The sequence below is a fragment of the Sphaeramia orbicularis genome, chromosome 24 (genome assembly GCF_902148855.1).
Source record: "Sphaeramia orbicularis chromosome 24, fSphaOr1.1, whole genome shotgun sequence".
Classification (NCBI taxonomy): domain Eukaryota; kingdom Metazoa; phylum Chordata; class Actinopteri; order Kurtiformes; family Apogonidae; genus Sphaeramia; species Sphaeramia orbicularis.
In genome coordinates this window covers 47,202,026-47,221,133 of record NC_043979.1, presented here as the reverse complement: position 1 = coordinate 47,221,133, position 19,108 = coordinate 47,202,026, and the positions used below count along the sequence as shown (strand labels likewise).

The 19,108-nt window shown below is 36.3% G+C and overlaps 1 protein-coding gene across 1 annotated transcript in view; it reads left to right on the top strand.

Annotated features, from left to right (window-relative positions):
* The window catches only part of LOC115414887 (collagen alpha-1(XII) chain-like), a 108,660-nt gene that overhangs the window by 57,650 nt on the left and 31,902 nt on the right, over positions 1–19,108 (top strand). Inside the window, 4 exon segments of the mRNA XM_030128248.1 lie at positions 6–138; positions 245–259; positions 3,351–3,490; positions 18,361–18,490. Of these exon segments, the coding sequence (XP_029984108.1) occupies positions 6–138; positions 245–259; positions 3,351–3,490; positions 18,361–18,490 (418 nt within the window).

The window sequence follows — 19,108 nt, the reverse complement described above, 5'->3', positions numbered from 1 at the left end:
TTCAGGCCATTCTGAATAACGATGAAACCACCCACCTCCTGGAGGATTTGGACCCCGACACCGAGTACACCGTCACCGTCACCGCCATCTACCCGGACGAGTCGGAGAGCGAGGACCTGATGGGGAACGAGCGCACACGTAAGCCAACCGCCGCCCTCTGCCGGCCTCGCACATATTTGAATATAATCACCAGAGTTAGAATGAGCCTAAAATAACCCTGTTGTCCTTCTGACGTCTCTTCTAGTGTTGAAGGCTCGAGGTAGGTGGTAACAGAAGGACCAGCTCCTTTTCATTACTGATCAGTTTGTGTGGGAAGTGGACGATGAGCGACAGTGTTGATGGAACCGCACTTTAATTTCATATCTGTGTTCACACCATCAGGAACAGTTACATTCACCCATCTGGAAACTTCCCACTCATATAATTACATTCAACTCTGTCATTACACATGCACAAGTACAAGGTAATGAAACACAGTTTAGCATCTAAACCATGAGTGTAATCAGTAGATGTACCGTATGGATATAAATATACAGTATGGATATAAATATGCAAGATTATTGGAGTTCTATAAATATACTATACAGATTATTATATACAGATTAATAAACACATTATAACATACAGTATTAAAGTACAATGAATTTAATTTTTTTCACATTTTTTATTATATATTTAGTTTATATAATAATATACTAATATACTATATAATGCTATACAGATTATTATATACAGATTAATAAACAGATTATAATATACAGTATTAAAGTACAATGATTTTTTTTTTTTTTAACATTTTTTCATTATATATTTAGTTTATATAATAATATATTAACATACTATAATATACTATACAGATTATTATATACAGATTAATAAACAGATTATAATATACAGTAATAAAGTACAATGAATGTGTTAATAGACATAATAAATAGATATATTTGAGTGATACAGACATATAGTAATATACAGATGGACATATACAGGTGGATAATGAACATCATATACAGACTGATGTGATATCTATCTATCTATCTATCTATCTATCTATCTATCTATCTATCTATCTATCTATCTATCTATCTATCTATCTATCTATCTATCTATCTATCTATCTATCTATCTATCTATCTATCTATCTATCTATCTATCTATCTATCTATCTATCTATCTATCTATCTATCTATCTATCTATAATATGAAAAGAAATAAAATAAAACAAAATAACATTTAAATGAACAGAATCTGTCTTCAAGTACAAACAAGTCCAAATTTGCAGTCGAAAAGGAGTAGGGAGTAGTATAAACTTATTTAATCCTACCCCTCATGAACCTACTATAGAATATAAATACTATAAACATATACAGGCAGATGACAGACACATATTTAATCATTATTTAAGACCAATTTTAGACAATATTGAGCTGTAATATCAATAATAAATCAACATACTTACTGATTTAACTTCAGTTCAGGTGCAGTTTTCATATTAGATCATTTTAAGTCAGTTATTTGACCTTTTCATAAACATGGTTCTGGTATGGACGTAGATTTTTAAGCTCCAAATGTGCATTTAAAGTGTGACCAGTAACACTTCGTTCTCCATTTTTGTCCCATAATTCACCAGTTTGTCTTTGTCACAGTCGTCTCACATCATAACGTCATGTCATCGTATCTTCACATCATCCTTCACCTTTAATTAATGTTCATTAAAGTTGTTGCATGTCGTTGCTGTGTGCAGGAGGGTTGGAGGTCATGACCTTTACTTTACACATACAGTATGTTCTCTAAATGTACTGCTTTACCGTCTAAAATAAGAGTAATGTTGTTAATATTTGTGGTACAAAACATCACATTTTACTCCCCTTAATACCTAAAATATCTTTTTCCCAATTTCCCCAAGAAATTTACAGCTATTTCCACATTTTTATGGTAATTATATTTTGTTATATTAGTGTAGCAACAACAGTGTGAGACCTGATGATAGAAATCACTTTATTATAATTCCAATGAATTATTCTTGTCAAATTTTGACACCAAATATGCACAAACAACTACTGCAGACGAACTTTCTGATAAACGTCACTTTGTCAGGGCCAGATGTTTCCTCTTTATCTTCAAACTTTATCGTCTAAATCAAGGAAAAGCAGCTGAAAACCTCAACAGTAGGATTTGATTTCAAATAAATGTTGTAGCTAAAAATACAGTCTTCCATGTTCATCTAATCTGTCAATATACAACAAAAGTACAAATTCATTTTTTGAAATTCTGTGTTTTGCGAACACTAAATTACTGTAGGCTTTAAAATTTAGCTCTGTAAGGACTGCCCTTAGAACAGGCCTAGATTTCTTTATGGTTTTTTGTTTGTTTATTTCTTTTTTTGTTTTTTGTTTTTTGTTTTTTTTGCAATAAAACAGCCAGAAAATGTCTGTTTTGCCAAACCTTTTGCCCCTTTCTTTCAGTGTCTGCCCATCAATTATCATGATTATTTGTAATAATTACTTAAATGACTTGCATTTTTTGTCATAGTTATTATGAAAAACAACTGTAAATGTTCAGAATGAAATTTAATGAGATAATAGAAATAAACATTCACTATTTTCCATCTGCTCAAACACTTTAGTTTGTATAGATCATTCTGTGTCCATGTTCCAGCTTCTTATTTTTAGTTATTTCTAGTCATTTTTATCTCTGTTCACTCTCTGCATATAGATTTACATATATTAAAAAATGTACATACATTTATATAATATTTACAGCTTAAAAATTAACTGTATACACCATAAAAATACAGATAATGAGTGGAAAAAGTGAAAAAACTGTGAACCCTGACAAAAATATGATAAAACACACTAGTAGAACACTCTCAAAGCAGCAGGATCACTATTATATACATTTATTTACAAGAATTCACAGCTAGAACTTCACCAAATGTAATAAAAATCTTCCATGTCTCTCTCACTGACTGCACTCTGCTGCTGGAGTTGCAGTATTTTGAATGATGGTGAATGCAGAATGTGGCTCTGGAGACACAGCTGTTTTAAAAGGGTTCAGAGTATTTACATTTTTATTTTTTTAATATTTTATTCATAGTTCTTGTATTTCGGTGTGAATGAGAACATCAGTAAATGACTCCAGCCCTCCTCGGCTCCGTTGCTGCTCCTGTTTTGTTGCTTTTATCGTCACCTGACCCTGCAGCTTCATCATCATCATCATCATCATCATCATTGTGGGAGCCTCACCATCCCCATGGCCAACCTCCTCATCCTCATCTTCACCCCTAACCCAAACCTCCAGCTGCACTGACTCCACAGCTGATCTAACTCCATGTATCTGTATGCTCTCAGTGCGTCCTGATCCTCCTCAAAACCTGCGTGTTTATAACGCCACCATCACCACGCTCAGCGTCAAATGGGACCCGGCGCCCGGAAAAGTCCAGAACTACAGGGTCACGTATCAGCCGCTCGCTGGAGGAGAGCCCAACACAGTGAGTTCACCCGCACTTTTATACTTTAACACAAGCTTTATCGGCCTTTTTTGATCCACACCCCACTCATGGCATCATGAGCCCCCCCATGCTTTGGTGGTGGTGGTGGTGGTGCTGGTGGGGTATAATTCTAAAAAGTAATGTGACGCGGTCCTGTTTGTGGAGGACGTGGTGGGTTTTTTAGCTCTGTAGATAAAGCTGTGAGAAAGTGAAAGTGAGCTCCCCTCATACAATACTTTTCCATTGACCCTCAAATTGTGTGAATCTAACTTGTGCATAAAAAATTTACCAAATCGAAGACGACAATTTTGCCAAAACTCTTGTTTTCGATTAAAAGTTTTTGCACTGGCAAGAGGTGGATTTTCAGGCGTAGTGCAAATGGTATATCACGCAAAACTGCAATGGAAAGACCTTTTTCTGCAGCTAGAGTCACCTGAATGAAAAAAAAGCAGATGTTGACGGACGTTACAACAAGTGAAGAAGAAGAGTTTAAAAGAAATGTGTGGACACACCGGGAAACTGAATAATTTTTAATTTAATACAAGATAGAGGAGTAATATATCATAATAATATGAATATATCTGTAAATCAACACCATATTTATGTTAGTCACCATGTTTATGGAAAGACTTCTCATGTCATCTCACAATAATAAATAATGAATAAACAAATTTGTGATTTAATGGAAAAACCAACATTACACACTTCTGTTTTTCGACATTGAGTAAACATTGGTAAAGTTTTGCAGATGTCCAATGGAAAAGCCACTACTGACTACCTGCTGGCCCCACTGTAAGTCACTGTAAGTCACTGTAAGTCACTGTAAGTCACTGTAAGTCACTGTAAGTCACTGTAAGTCAGTGGTCTTTATCTAAACCCACTGTTCTTAGTCTGTGCTTCATTTCTTTGTGTATTTGGACCCTAATAGTTCAGACAGTTTGAATTTGAACCCTCCAGCTGCTGCAAAACTATCTTTAGATTCATTTGGGCAAAAATCCAGTGGATTTCTACAACCTGTTTGAATTCCTTTTTAATTTGTTACGTCTATAACTCGTTCTGTCTCCACATTTGCTCATATCAGGTCCAGACGTCAGACCAACATTTCTCCAGTGTTTCTCCATAATTGTTTGTCAACAGCAGCGGTTGTAGTCCAGACTGAAAATATGTCCAGACTTGAAGCCCATTCCCTAAAATGTTCAGTTGTTGTTTGAACAGGACAGAGCAGAACAGCCAATAACCTGGAGGGGGCGGGGCCTGAAGTGGCTCATGTGCATTTAAAGGGCCAGCGCTCCAAATCAGCTTTCTGGTGTCATTACTCAGAAATACACTGCAAAAATCAAAATTTTACCAAGTGTATTTTTCTCATTTCTAGTCCAAATATCTCATCACACTTCAAACCAGACAGAATCACTTAAAGAGGAACTTTTCAGTGAGATATAAGGACTGATTTATAGACAATAGATCTGGAAAATCTGATTACAGGAAATCTGACCAAGATAATTTTCACTTGTCCCACTGGCAGATTTTTTTGCTTAATTCAAGAATTTCTTTGGCTTAATTTAAGATTTTATGCTTTATTCCTGTATTCAAGGTTTTGGTTTTTTTTGCTTAATTTCAAGAATTTTTTTTTGTTTGCTTAATTCAAGACATTTTTTTTCCTTAAGTCAAGATTTTTTTTTCTTAATTCAAGATTTTTTTGCTCAATTTAAGATTTTTTTTTTTTTTTTTTTTTGCTTAATTTAAGATTTTTTTTTTTTTTTTTTTAAACTTAATTCAAGCAAAAAAAAAAAAAAAAAAAAAAAAAAAAATCTGCCAATGGAATGAGTGAAAATTATTTTGGTCAGACCTCCTGAAATCAGATTTCCCAGATCTACTGTCTACAAATCAGTTCTTATATCTCACTGAAAAGTTCCTCTTTAGGTGATTATCTCTTATTTTATGTGTGATGAGATATTTGGACTAGAAATGAGAAAAATCCACTTGGTAAGATTTTGATTTTTGCAGTGTATTGTTGAAAATAGACCTGTGGAGTTGAATTAATGAAGAATTCAGACCCAAGCAGAGCATTTACAGTTTATGGAGACCACAGGGAAATGTTGGAAAAGGAAGAATTCCATCTAAAAAAAAAAAGCTAAATATCACAGCTTTTAGGTAAGGTTATGAAATGGTGTCGTTACACAGTAGAAGTAGAAAAAAACAACCCACCAGTGTTTGATTTAACCTCAGTCCCCCTCAGCTGTAAAACTAAAATAATGGTCCTAAAAAGCCCGGACCAGCTGGCTCTTCATTTCATCAGGGGAGACAGAAGCTGGAGCTGAAGAGCGACTTCAGAGACTCAAAGCATGTTTATCTGTGTTTTTACAACCACCTGGCCTGGGCTCAACCATTGTTCCTCGGACATGACCACTGACTGAATCCACTGTGGGTCCCGTCGCTGTGACCGCTGTGGATAAATTCCATCTCAGGGTGTTTTTTTTCCTGACACTTTCTCACCGTTCTGCCTGTTGTTGTGCTGTTTGGGGTGTTGGGAACAAGTCCACAGTGATGTATTCAGCTGAAAGTGATGAAAACCTCAACATGATGGAGAGCTTTGAATCCATCAGGTCGGGGTTTGTAGTACAAATCCCAGTGCACATATAGAAACAAATCAATTACAGAGGTCTGGAGTCAATGTGGAGGCTTGGCTTCCTCTAAAGATGCATTTTTCAGGTGTCCAACGCTGCAAAAAGAGTCTGCACTTGAGCTCAGTTTTGGATCGTGGTGAGCTACAGTACGGATAATAATTCAACTTATCTACTCATTTGACTTTGGCTTCAGCGCAGCCATCATATGAAATTATTTAGAAGTAAATTATTTGATCTTTTTTCACCTTGTTTTCAGTCATTATCTTTACTATATGTGTGCCAGAAAGTACTGGAAAGTCAACCATTAAAGGCGTCCAAAATAATCTGACAATGGAAGAGAAAACACTGGTGGAATTTCCATCAATTTATTCTGCTTTTTCACTGTATTTTATTTCATCCACATCATCTACCTTCAATTCTGAATAATCTGTTAATTTATTTGATAAAATTACCATTTATATCCTACTGTATAATGCACGTTCTGTGTCTGATCGATCGATGTTGCAGCACAGGAGGGCGTTTGTACAGGTTTTCCTCAGCCTTCACAGGCCTGATCACCGCCAAACTCACCAAATGAATAGAAACATTACCTGACTATCTACTAGCCACAATTTTATGTCCGTATTCAAATGTTGTGAGGTATGCTGGGCCATTTTAGCCTCTCTCTGCTTTGAATTCTTCATCCCTGCCGCCATACTCCATTTTCGGAAGTGGTTATACCGCCGTTCATGAGACTTTGACTGCTAGCAGACGATGCTACAATGTGAAGGCTGCATTCACAGTAATGTCGAGGCACTTTTCACACACAATGGCACCATGGGTACAATGCTGCTAGGGATCAATAACTTACAACATAACCATAAATATTTCCTCTAAATTCAGTGCAGTTCAATTCATTTTTATACCTAAAGCACTAAAACAGTACTAAATAGCTGTTTTCTATAATAGAATTAATCAACTGGGTGTTGAACAGTTATTCAACTGCAACTACAGCCAATTAAAATGCTTGAAAATTCTTAATTTAGTCACTAATGAAACACTATTAAAATGGGTACATATAGGTCTTTTTCCCCAACGTCAATGCCAGCTCACTGCTAGTAATGTGCTAATGCTAATGCTAGGTACTATGTGCATTATGGGTAAAATGCAGACTGAATTTCCTTATAAATTGAATCCCTAGTGTTTTTAGGTGGAATTTCTATCAGTGTATCCTGCTTTTACACTGTAATTTATTTAATCCACATCATCTACCTTCAATTAATCTATTTGTTTCTTTTGATAAAGTAGAAAAAAAATGTTGTTTGTCATTACAATTTATATGATCAATAAATATTTCCTCTAAATTCAGTTCAATTTAGCTCAGTTTTGTTCCTTAAGTACTTAAAACAGTACTAAATACAGTAGCTGCCAAGTAGCTTTTTTATTATGGAATTAATCAATCACTGCTAGTAATGGGCTAATGCTAATCACTAATGCTAATGCTATCTACTATGTGTATTATGGGTAAAATACAGACCAAATTTCTCTATAAATTGAATTTATAGTTTTTTAGGTGGAATTTCTGTCAGCGTATCTTGCTTTTTCACTGTATATTATTTAATCCACATCATCTACCTTTGGTTCTGACTAATCTGTTAATTTCTTTGATAAAATACCATCAAGTAACAAAAAATATGTCATTTGTCATCACCATTTATATGATCAATAAATATTTTCTCTAAACTCAGTTAAATTCAACTCAGTTTTATTCCTTAAGTAGTAAACCAGTCCTAAATAGCTGCTAAGTGGCTTTTCTATAATGGAATTAGCCAATCAATGCTAGTAATGTGCTAATGCGAATTGCTAATGCTAAGTACTATGTGTATTATGGGTAAAATGCAGAGACCCAATTTCTCTATAAACTGAATCTCTAGTGTTTTTAGGTGGAATTTCCATCAGTGTATCCTGCTTTTTCTCCGTATTTTATTCAATCCACGTCATGTACTTTAAATTCTGACTAATCATTTGATTTTAGAAAATAAAATACCATGAAGTAGCAAAAGAAAAAAAAAAAAAAAGGTGAAATATGGTTAAAAGAATAAGAGCAGAACGCTTCAACGTCCTGTCGATGTGAATCAAACAGTTTCTGGGGGAGTAACAGACAGTGACACATGACCCTGTGTAGTCATTTAGTTTGGAAACAGTTCCCAGCGAACTGTAACTAATGGTCCTGCCACTTTCTGATTATTCATTCAGTCTGTAAAATGTCAAAACACACGTCTCCAGGGACACACACATCATCTTCAGAGTTGGTTTTTTTCCGTTCGATAGGCTCAAAACCCCCCAGAAACATTTCATAGAAGACGTTTGAAAAGATAAAAACAACCAAATGTTTGGTTGGTTTGGAAACAGTCAGTGGATTATTTAAGGAACACACACACACACACACACACACACACACTAATAAACTGCATTAACCAGCGTCCACACGTTTAACCCTTTAAGATAACTATTTTTGTAATGACTTCCAAATGAGTTTTACACATTAAACCTTTTCTAAGTCATTTATCAGCATTTATTCTTACATCATCCTCAGTTTTTTTTTTTTTTTTTTTTTTTGCACATTTGAGTAAAAATCAGGTATTTTCATGCAGATCATTCATCAAAACATCAATTTCTAGCAATTTCTCCAAAGATCATCTTCTCCAAAACTGCAGGTCGGACTAATTTTAAATTTTATTTGCATCGTCCTTGGGACAATGTCTATGTCAGGGTAGAGACTGCGATCTGGTAGGATCGGCGATTCTACCAGTAGAGACTCCGATCGTAGTCTCTACCAGTAGAAATTCCGATCAGAGTCTCTACTGGTAGAAACTCCGATCCTGCCAGTAGAAGGGTTAGGGTTAGGGGTTAGGGTTAGGGTTAAGGTTTGGATTGGAGTTTCTACCAGTAGAGACTCCGATCGTAGTCTCTACTGGTAGAAACTCCGATCACAGTCTCTACTGGTGGAAACTCCGATCCTGCCAGTAGAAGTGTTAGGGTTAGGGGTTAGGGTTAGGGGTTAGGGTTAGGGTTAGGGTTAAGGTTCGGATCGGAGTTTCTACTGGTAGAGACTACGATCGGAGTCTCTACCGGTAGAATCGCCGATCCTACCAGATCGCAGTCTCTACCCTGACATCTACAAACTTTGTCCGCAATTTTGAGAAATTTAAATTTCTGAATTTTGATGAATTTTTTTTTAAATATTAAAAATTTGGCTTTACTTACAATAGTCCAAATTTTATGGCTTATAACATGGAAATAGAGATATCTATCTATCTATCTATCTATCTATCTATCTATCTATCTATCTATCTATCTATCTATCTATCTATCTATCTATCTATCTATCTATCTATCTATCTATCTATCTATCTATCTATCTATCTATCTTCCTTAGGACAATGTCTGCAAAGTTTTGAGAAATGTAGATTACAAAAAAAAAAATCTGATTATTTATTTATTTGTTTGTTTGTTTATTTTTGCAGATTTTTGAAACATTGAACATTTTCCTTTCCTTCTATTGGTCCATATTTTGATGGTTTATAAGATGTAAATCCAGATATCAATATAGTTCTTATTGATCACTGATAGAAGTCATATATGGACTTTCATTTGGGTCCATGACCTTTGACCTTGAGTGACCTTGAAGGGTGAAACTCAAGGTCATCAATGTCTACATTTTAACAATCTTTTTCTCCAAAACTACTGGTTGGATTCATTTAAAATTGTATGTGTATCTTCGTTGGGACAGTGACTACAAAGTTTAACAGTTTTAAAAAATTTCAGTTCTTGAATTTTTGACGAAATTTTTAAACACTAAAATGTTCCTTTCCTTCTAATGGTCCATATTTTGATGGTTTAGAACATATAAATGGTTCCAGATATTAGTCTAGTTCCTATTGATCACTGATAGAAGTCATATATGGATTTCATCTATTCATTTTGTCGATTATTTTGTTCATTTTGATCATTATTTTGTTCATTTTGTGGATTTTTTGTTCATTTTTTATTATTTTGTTGATTATTTGGTCCATTTCTGTTCATTTTCTTGATTACTATGTCCATTTTCTTGATTATTATGTTCAACTTTGTTCATTTTCTTGAGGATTTTGTTCAATTTTGTTCATTTTCTTGATTATTTTATTTCATTTTCTTCATTATTACATTAAATTTTGTTCATTTTCTTGATTATTTTGTTCAGTTTTGTTCCAGATATCAGTCTAGTTCCTATTGATCACTGATAGAAGTCATATATGGACTTATTTTATTCATTTTGTTGATTATTTTGTTCATTTTTATCATTATTTTTGTTCATTTTGTCAATTTTTTGTTCATTTTTGTTGATTATTTTGTTCAGTTTTGTTTCTTAATTACTTCGTTAATTTCTGTTAATTTTCTTGATTATTATGTTCATTTTCTTGATTATGTTCCATTTTGTTCATTTTCTTGATGATTTTGTTCAATTTTGTTCATTTTGTTCATTAGTTTGTTCAATTTTGTTCATTTTCTTGATTATTTTGCTCATTTTGTGGATTTTTTTAAATTCATTTTTGTTCATTTTGTTGAAATGTTAAAATGTTCCTCTCCTTCTACTGGTCCATATGTGGATGGTTTAGAACATGTCAATGGTTCCAGATCTCAGTCTAGTTCCTATTGATGACTGATAGAAGTCATATATGGACTGTGATTGGATGAGTTCAGTTCTCCTCCAGTAAAAGTCCCGCCCACTTCTATAGTTAGATTGATCTTCATCCAGGCCCAGGACTGGAACACAGAACAGAACCAGGACTGGAACACAGAACAGAACCAGGACTGGAACACGGAACAGAACCAGGACTGGAACATAGAACAGAACCAGGACTGGAACACAGAACAGAATCAGGACTGGAACACAGAACAGAACCAGGACTGGAACATAGAACAGAACCAGGACTGGAACACGGAACAGAACCAGGACTGGAACATAGAACAGAACCAGGACTGGAACACGGAACAGAACCAGGACTGGAACATAGAACAGAACCAGGACTGGAACATAGAACAGAACCAGGACTGGAACACGGAACAGAACCAGGACTGGAACATAGAACAGAACCAGGACTGGAACATAGAACAGAACCAGGACTGGAACATAGAACAGAACCGGACAACCTCACACATTCAACATAGAACAGACGCTGATGTACAGGGACGTTGGAACTATTTTTTTGAAAAGGGACAAATATTGCTGCAGCAGATCCTCCAAACTCCAAAATCCTGGACACAGATCTGATTTTTTACAGTGTGACCTCAGTGTGAACACTTCTCACTTCTCTGGAGGGACTCACTCACATTCTGTAAAGCACAGAACATGATCTGAACCAGCAGTAAAATAGAACAAACCCATGAAAACAACAGTCAAATGAATCCAATTTAATGGGAGGAAACAATAAAACGCTGACAGGGACCATTTATTTACCTGAAGATAAGGTTTTAAATGCACAAATTTACTCAGAGTGCTGGATTTTCAGCATTTTTTTTTTTTTTAACTTAACCGTGACCAGTTTGCATTAGAATCTGAAACCGGCCTTGTTTTTAGAGAATAATAGAAACAAACGACCAGAAAAATCACAATTTAACAATAATTCTGAACCGAGCGCAAAGGCAGAGGGTGGGTTTTGATGTTGAAAACCAGATTTTAGCTGAGTTTTGGAGAATTTACAAGCAAAGAAAAAGAAAAATGACTTGTTTTAATGAACGTTTTTAACACACTTAAAACGTGTACATTAAATTAAAAAAAATACAAGTTACTGTAAAGATTCATGAGATGTGGGGAAAAAAATGTGAAGTTACTCTGAATGAAGTAGCAGATTCTTTCCATCTGTTGTTTTGGATTGACTGGAGAAAGTCCATTTTCTTTATCAAATTTACTAAAAAAAAAAGAGAGAGAAGATTTTCCATTCTTTTATTTGAAATCATTGTCATCATGACCAAAGCAGAGAAATGGAGCAACAGAACCTGCCAGGAGGACGTCGAATTCTACAACATGTTGGATTTAGTTCTAGAACAGGGGTGTCAAACATAAGGCCCACGGGCCAAAACTGGGCCACCAAAGGGTCCAATCCGGTCCTTCAGTGAAAAAAACTACACTGAAAATATGAACAGTTATTTTAGTTCAGGTTCCAGAACGATTTGATTTGAAGAGGCTCAGACCAGGAATATAACAACAAAATAACCTATAAATGATCTTCCCTTTTAATCGTATTTATTGTACCCTGCCTGTAGTACTTTAAGATTTTTAGATAAAAATGTTAAGTGGATTACAAATAAAATGTATTATTATTGATCTTATACATTATGCTAACCTCAGTTATTTTTGTTTTAATGCAACAAAGTGAAATTAAATCAGGAAAATTTTTACAAGTATAAACTATGCTTTCACAAAAAAAAAAAAAAAAGAAAACGAAATTTGGTCAGAAAAATAAGTGAATTTTAACAATATTTTGCCTCAGTTTATCATTTACACATATGCATTACAACTCATAGTTGTCTATTAATAATGGTAACTAAATTTTTATCTGTTTTAGAGTAAAAAGAGTGAAATTACACAAAAGTGTTTACATTTACAGTCTATCTTTGAAATACGGAAGAAGAGTAGGGCCACTGGGAAGAAAAAGGTCCAGTATACAGTATATTTATTATTATTCTGAGAAAAAAGTCAGAATTCTGAGATTGAAGTCAGAATCCAGATTTTTTTTTTTCTCAGAATTCTGACTTTAATCTCTAATCTGACTTTTTAATTTTTTTTTTTTATTATTATTATTGCTCTGAGAATAAAGTCGTAATTCTAAGAAAAAAAAGTCTGGATTCTGACTTTAATCTCAGAATTCTGACTTTTTTTTCTCAGAATTCTGACTTTTTTCTCAGAATAATAATAACAAATATATTCAACCTTAATTTTATTTTTTCCCACAGCAGCCCTAATCCTCTTCCGTATTGAAAGAACAACCACGCACAATCTGAAATGTCTGAAGAAAAATACGTGTAATATTTCCAATATTCATCCTGTTCTTAAATATTTTGTGTATTTGCAGATCCACTGTGATCTGTACGGTGTAATGCGCATGTGTTAATAAATATTGCTAAAATTCTGCCTAAACTGGTTTCCATTATGAACAAAAATGCTGGTTGACTTCCGTTATAGGCCCATTTTTTAACCTCTCTACCATTACATTATATAACTGTACACTGCCAGCATTTCATCTGGATGAAAAATACTGATATTTGACATTTGATGCATGAAACTGTATCAGCCTTTGGAAAAAAAAGCAAAAAAAACGACTGATGTAAGATGATTTAATAGCAGTTTTTTTTTTTGTGCCTGTGCATTTTTGTCATAGCTGTAACCAGAGGGCAGTGAATTTAAGGCGGACTCGAGGGTGAAACATAGAAAAAAGTTGGAGTTAGGGTTCCTATTTTACTGATCTGACCTGTTCCCGCAGGACTTCGGCGAATCGGTACGACACCTGTCTGGCCGCTACGAGCCGCTTCGTCACATTTCGCCATCGTGTTTTACGGCGGCGTCCCGCAGAGCTGAGACCCGTGTTTTTGGCCGGCGCGCTCGCATTCCTGCCCCGTGACCGAAACCGAACGGCGATCTGAGCTGGAAGTCGGTTCAAAACGACACTGGCGAGGAATTCAGGTTTTATTGTGTCTCTGAGATGTTATGACAGCGTTCCCCCAAACAGCGCGTCAGGGTCAGGGTCGGAGCGCCGTCGGCCCAGCGCTTGATTGTACCATCCGTCATGTGACAGCGGACAGGATGTTTGTTTGTGCAGGATGAGCTCAGGCTTTTCCTCGCTGAAATGGTGGACAACGGCCAGTTTGGGAATTGGACAAATATTATGGAAAACTACAGGATGATTTTAGGTCAGGCTCGGCGCAGATGTGCTGATTTGTGTAGCTGCGGATCCATTAGCATGTGACACGCTATAATTTTAGAAAATAGAGGAAAAAAAAAAAAAAAACGCAGAGAGGAAGAAGAACGGCTACAGACTGAGGTCGCTCTGCTGAGAATAAATCACACTGAAGCTCCACGGAAAACAGAGCTTTACCTAACCCTAACCCTTAAAGACCCAACGTCCACCTTTAACCCTTAAAGACCCAACGTCCACCTTTAACCCTTACAGACCCAACGTCCACCTTTAACCCTTAAAGACCCAACGTCCACCTTTAACCCTTACAGACCCAACGTCCACCTTTAACCCTTAAAGACCCAACGTCCACCTTTAACCCTTACAGACCCAACGTCCACCTTTAACCCTTACAGACCCAACGTCCACCTTTAACCCTTACAGACCCAACGTTCACCTTTAACCCTTACAGACCCAAATGTCCTCCTTTAACCCTTACAGACCCAAATGTCCTCCTTTAACCCTTAAAGACCCAACGTTCACCTTTAACCCTTACAGACCCAACGTTCACCTTTAACCCTTGAAGACCCAACGTCCACCTTTAACCCTTACAGACCCAACGTCCACCTTTAACCCTTACAGAACCAACGTCCACCTTTAACCCTTAAAGACCCAACGTCCACCTTTAACCCTTACAGACCCAAATGTCCTCCTTTAACCCTTAAAGACCCAACGTTCACCTTTAACCCTTACAGACCCAACGTTCACCTTTAACCCTTAAAGACCCAACGTCCACCTTTAACCCTTACAGACCCAACGTCCACCTTTAACCCTTACAGACCCAACGTTCACCTTTAACCCTTAAAGACCCAACGTTCACCTTTAACCCTTACAGACCCAACGTTCACCTTTAACCCTTAAAGACCCAACGTTCACCTTTAACCCTTAAAGACCCAACGTCCACCTTTAACCCTTACAGACCCAACGTCCACCTTTAACCCTTACAGACCCAACGTTCACCTTTAACCCTTAAAGACTCAACGTCCACCTTTAACCCTTACAGACCCAACGTTCACCTTTAACCCTTACAGACCCAACGTCCACCTTTAACCCTTAAAGACCCAACGTCCACCTTTAACCCTTACAGACCCAACGTCCACCTTTAACCCTTACAGACCCAACGTTCACCTTTAACCCTTAAAGACTCAACGTCCACCTTTAACCCTTACAGACCCAACGTTCACCTTTAACCCTTAAAGACCCAACGTCCACCTTTAACCCTTAAAGACCCAACGTCCACCTTTAACCCTTACAGACCCAACGTTCACCTTTAACCCTTAAAGACCCAACGTCCACCTTTAACCCTTACAGACCCAAATGTCCTCCTTTAACCCTTAAAGACCCAACGTTCACCTTTAACCCTTACAGACCCAACGTTCACCTTTAACCCTTACAGACCCAAACGTCCACCTTTAACCCTTAAAGACCCAACGTCCACCTTTAACCCTTAAAGACCCAACGTCCACCTTTAACCCTTACAGACCCAACGTTCACCTTTAACCCTTACAGACCCAACGTTCACCTTTAACCCTTAAAGACCCAACGTCCACCTTTAACCCTTACAGACCCAAATGTCCTCCTTTAACCCTTAAAGACCCAACGTTCACCTTTAACCCTTACAGACCCAACGTTCACCTTTAACCCTTACAGACCCAAACGTCCACCTTTAACCCTTAAAGACCCAACGTCCACCTTTAACCCTTAAAGACCCAACGTCCACCTTTAACCCTTACAGACCCAACGTTCACCTTTAACCCTTAAAGACCCAACGTCCACCTTTAACCCTTACAGACCCAAATGTCCTCCTTTAACCCTTAAAGACCCAACGTTCACCTTTAACCCTTACAGACCCAACGTTCACCTTTAACCCTTACAGACCCAAACGTCCACCTTTAACCCTTAACCACCCAATGTCCACCTTTAACCCTTACAGACCCAAATGAATAAATTAAACCAAAATGTAAGAATAAAATACAAGAGTAGATTAAAAAAAAAAAGAAAGTCAGCAGATAGTCAGTGAGAAATGGAGCTAATAGACCTGGGTGCTAATCTGATGCTAAGCTAATGGACTTCCTGTTGCAGTAGTCATGTTGCGTTCAGGGGTAACTGCTGATGTAGGATTCCACATCAACCCACATCTGATCCCGCCCAAGAGATTAAACAACAAAAAACAGCTGTACAATTAAAAACAATACAATTATAAACCAACACCAAATAAACAATAGAATAAACAAATAATTATACATTCAAACACATCACATCGTGTCAAAAAGATGGAATTTAAGAAGGGATTTAAAAACAGACAGATGGATTTGATAATATAATTAGAACTGAAACGATTAATCGACTCAAAGTGATCCAAAAAAAATCATTCAACCACAGTTCTCCTGAATCACAGCTTTGTTTCCTTCATTTCTCTGCTGTTAAATATTGGTTCCACTGTTGTGTTTCACACGGACACTTATTGTGACACACAAAGAAGCTTCAATTCAGGAAAACTGCAACAGAATATTTACCTTCAATCAATTCAAGTCGATTAATCGAATTGTGAGTTTTTGCATTCGCTTCAAGCGCCTAATCGATCAATCGTTTCAGCTCTAAATAGAATATAATTATGTAAAATAATTAGAATTATCTCTGAGAACAATGATGTGTTTCTTATGTAATGAATCTGAGCGGCCAAAGCAGAATAATGACTGTAAACTCAGTTCGGTGTCTGTTCCACCCGGTGCGTTCTAAAATGACAAATACTGTTGTTCAAATAAAAGCGTCTGATGCCGGTCTGTGTAAATCAAGTGTCCGTTTGAGTGGGATTCCCACAGGAGCCGCACCAGTCGAACCAAACAACTGCAAACACACAGACGTGGAACCCTGATGGGAACGGCATGTGCACATCCATCTGTGAGCTACCAGGAAAACTGTTTATGCCAGTAGTGGATGTGTTTACAGAGCGCCATCCCCACCCTGATGTGGGTCGAACCAGGTCGGCAGGGTTCCCCAGAGGCTCACCAGTAAATAATGTCCCTCCAAAACCTGATGCTGGGACGTTTATTCAGCATTTTAGGGGTTTTATTTCAGACTCTGAGATGATAACGGGTCTCAGTTTAGTTTGAAGAGTTTGTTCATTATATGGTATTTATTTATTAACCCTTTTAAGACGATTGTGTCTCTGGTGATACATCTTACATTTTACGTCATTCAGTTTATCGTAACTCCTGAACTGTTTACACTATTGACAAAATCCAATCATCATCTTTTATCTGAGATCGGGTTCTTTCTATTGGTCTACAAACACATTAGGGTAGACGTCTGCATTGGCTGAGGGGGAGGGGTGGAAGTGGGCAGAGCTTAGAGCGGCAGACTGCAGTTGGTCAGAGAGAGATGGCAGATTTTTACTACTTTTAGCAGCATTTTAGTGAAGTATTAGCAGTGAATTCTTGTAAATAATTGTATATAACAGTAATAGTGCTGTTTTGGGGTGCTCTAGTAGTGTGTTTTGATGTGTTTTTGCTGCGTTTCACTGTTTTTTTTCACTTTTTTTTTTCACTATTCTTATCTGTATATAGTTCTGTTTATAGTTCAGTGATAGTTGTATTCTAGCTGTAAATATTTTGTAAATATATGTATATTTGTATTTATTTTTAAATGTATATGCAGAGAGATATCCAGAGAAGAAAGTGATGCAGTGTCTGCAAAAGAATCAGACTCATTAAACTTCAAGGAAATATTAATGTTTTTAACTCAGATCCTCATGAACAGGACATCTTACACCTGTAGACATGATGCATTCATGCTGATCTGAGATAAAAAAAAAAAAAAGTCAATATTTTCTTAAAGTTTCATGGTAGATTTTTCTTCCTCAGTGAGATGTGAAGAAAGTAGATGGTTAGATGTGGAAGAAAATTATTATTTACAGTCAGAGCAGGAAGAATATTTTGTAAATTTAGAGGAAAAACATTTAAAATCATAGTCAGGGATTAAAAAAAAAAAAAGAAAAGATCAATGTTGAGAGAAATTAAGTCCAAACCATCTCTTGGTTGTTTCGGAAACAAATATTTAAACAATTTAACCCAAACTAACCAATGCAATGATATTTATCTCAATATAAAACTGTATTCTGACATTAGTCATTATTGTTCTGTTGGAAAAGAAACACCTGAATCAAACATGTCCACATACTTTTGTCCATATAGTTTGCTATACTATCCCATTTGGAATCAAACCGCCCCAGACTGTCTGTTTGTCGTCCACTGATGTGTTTTTCTATCAACAGTTGCAGGTCGGAGGCAAAAAGACCAACATCATCCTGCAGAAACTTCAGCCTGATACTCCGTACTCCATCAGCGTGGCCGCCGTGTTTCCCACCACCGTCAGCAAAGACCTCAACGGCCAAGGACGAACCAGTAAGAAACCAGTTCACACCGTCCAGTCCAAGGGTTTCAAACATACAGACCCTGGATCTGTGGTTTTTGTTCAGTGGGCGGCTTATTTGGGTTTGTTTTGGTCCATTTTCTGGCCTATTTTGTTCATTTATTATTAATTTTTTTTCATTTTGTTCATTTTTCACAAATTTTACTGCTTAAGTTTTGTTTTTACACATTTTTATGCATACATTTGTCCATTTTTGTTAACTTTTTTCCTTATCTTGTTAACTTTTTTAATTGATGTAACATTTTTTCCCATTATTTATCAATCTACCTGTAGCAACAAAATGTTAATATTATCAATTTGTTCATTGTGCTACTTATTTGTGTTAATTTTTTTTTATCCATTTTCTTGTATATTTTGTTCAGTTTTTTTCTCATTTTCTTCATTTTTCACACATTTTTTCGTCTTATTTTTTGTCTTCACTCATTTTGACATGTACATTTGTCCAATGTTGTCGACTTTTTTCATTATTTTGTTAACTTTTTTAATCGATCTGACTTTTTTCATCTGTCTTTCTGTCTGTCTGTCTGTCTGTCTGTCTGTCTGTCTGTCTGTCTGTCTGTCTTTCGCAACAAAATGTTAATATTATCAAT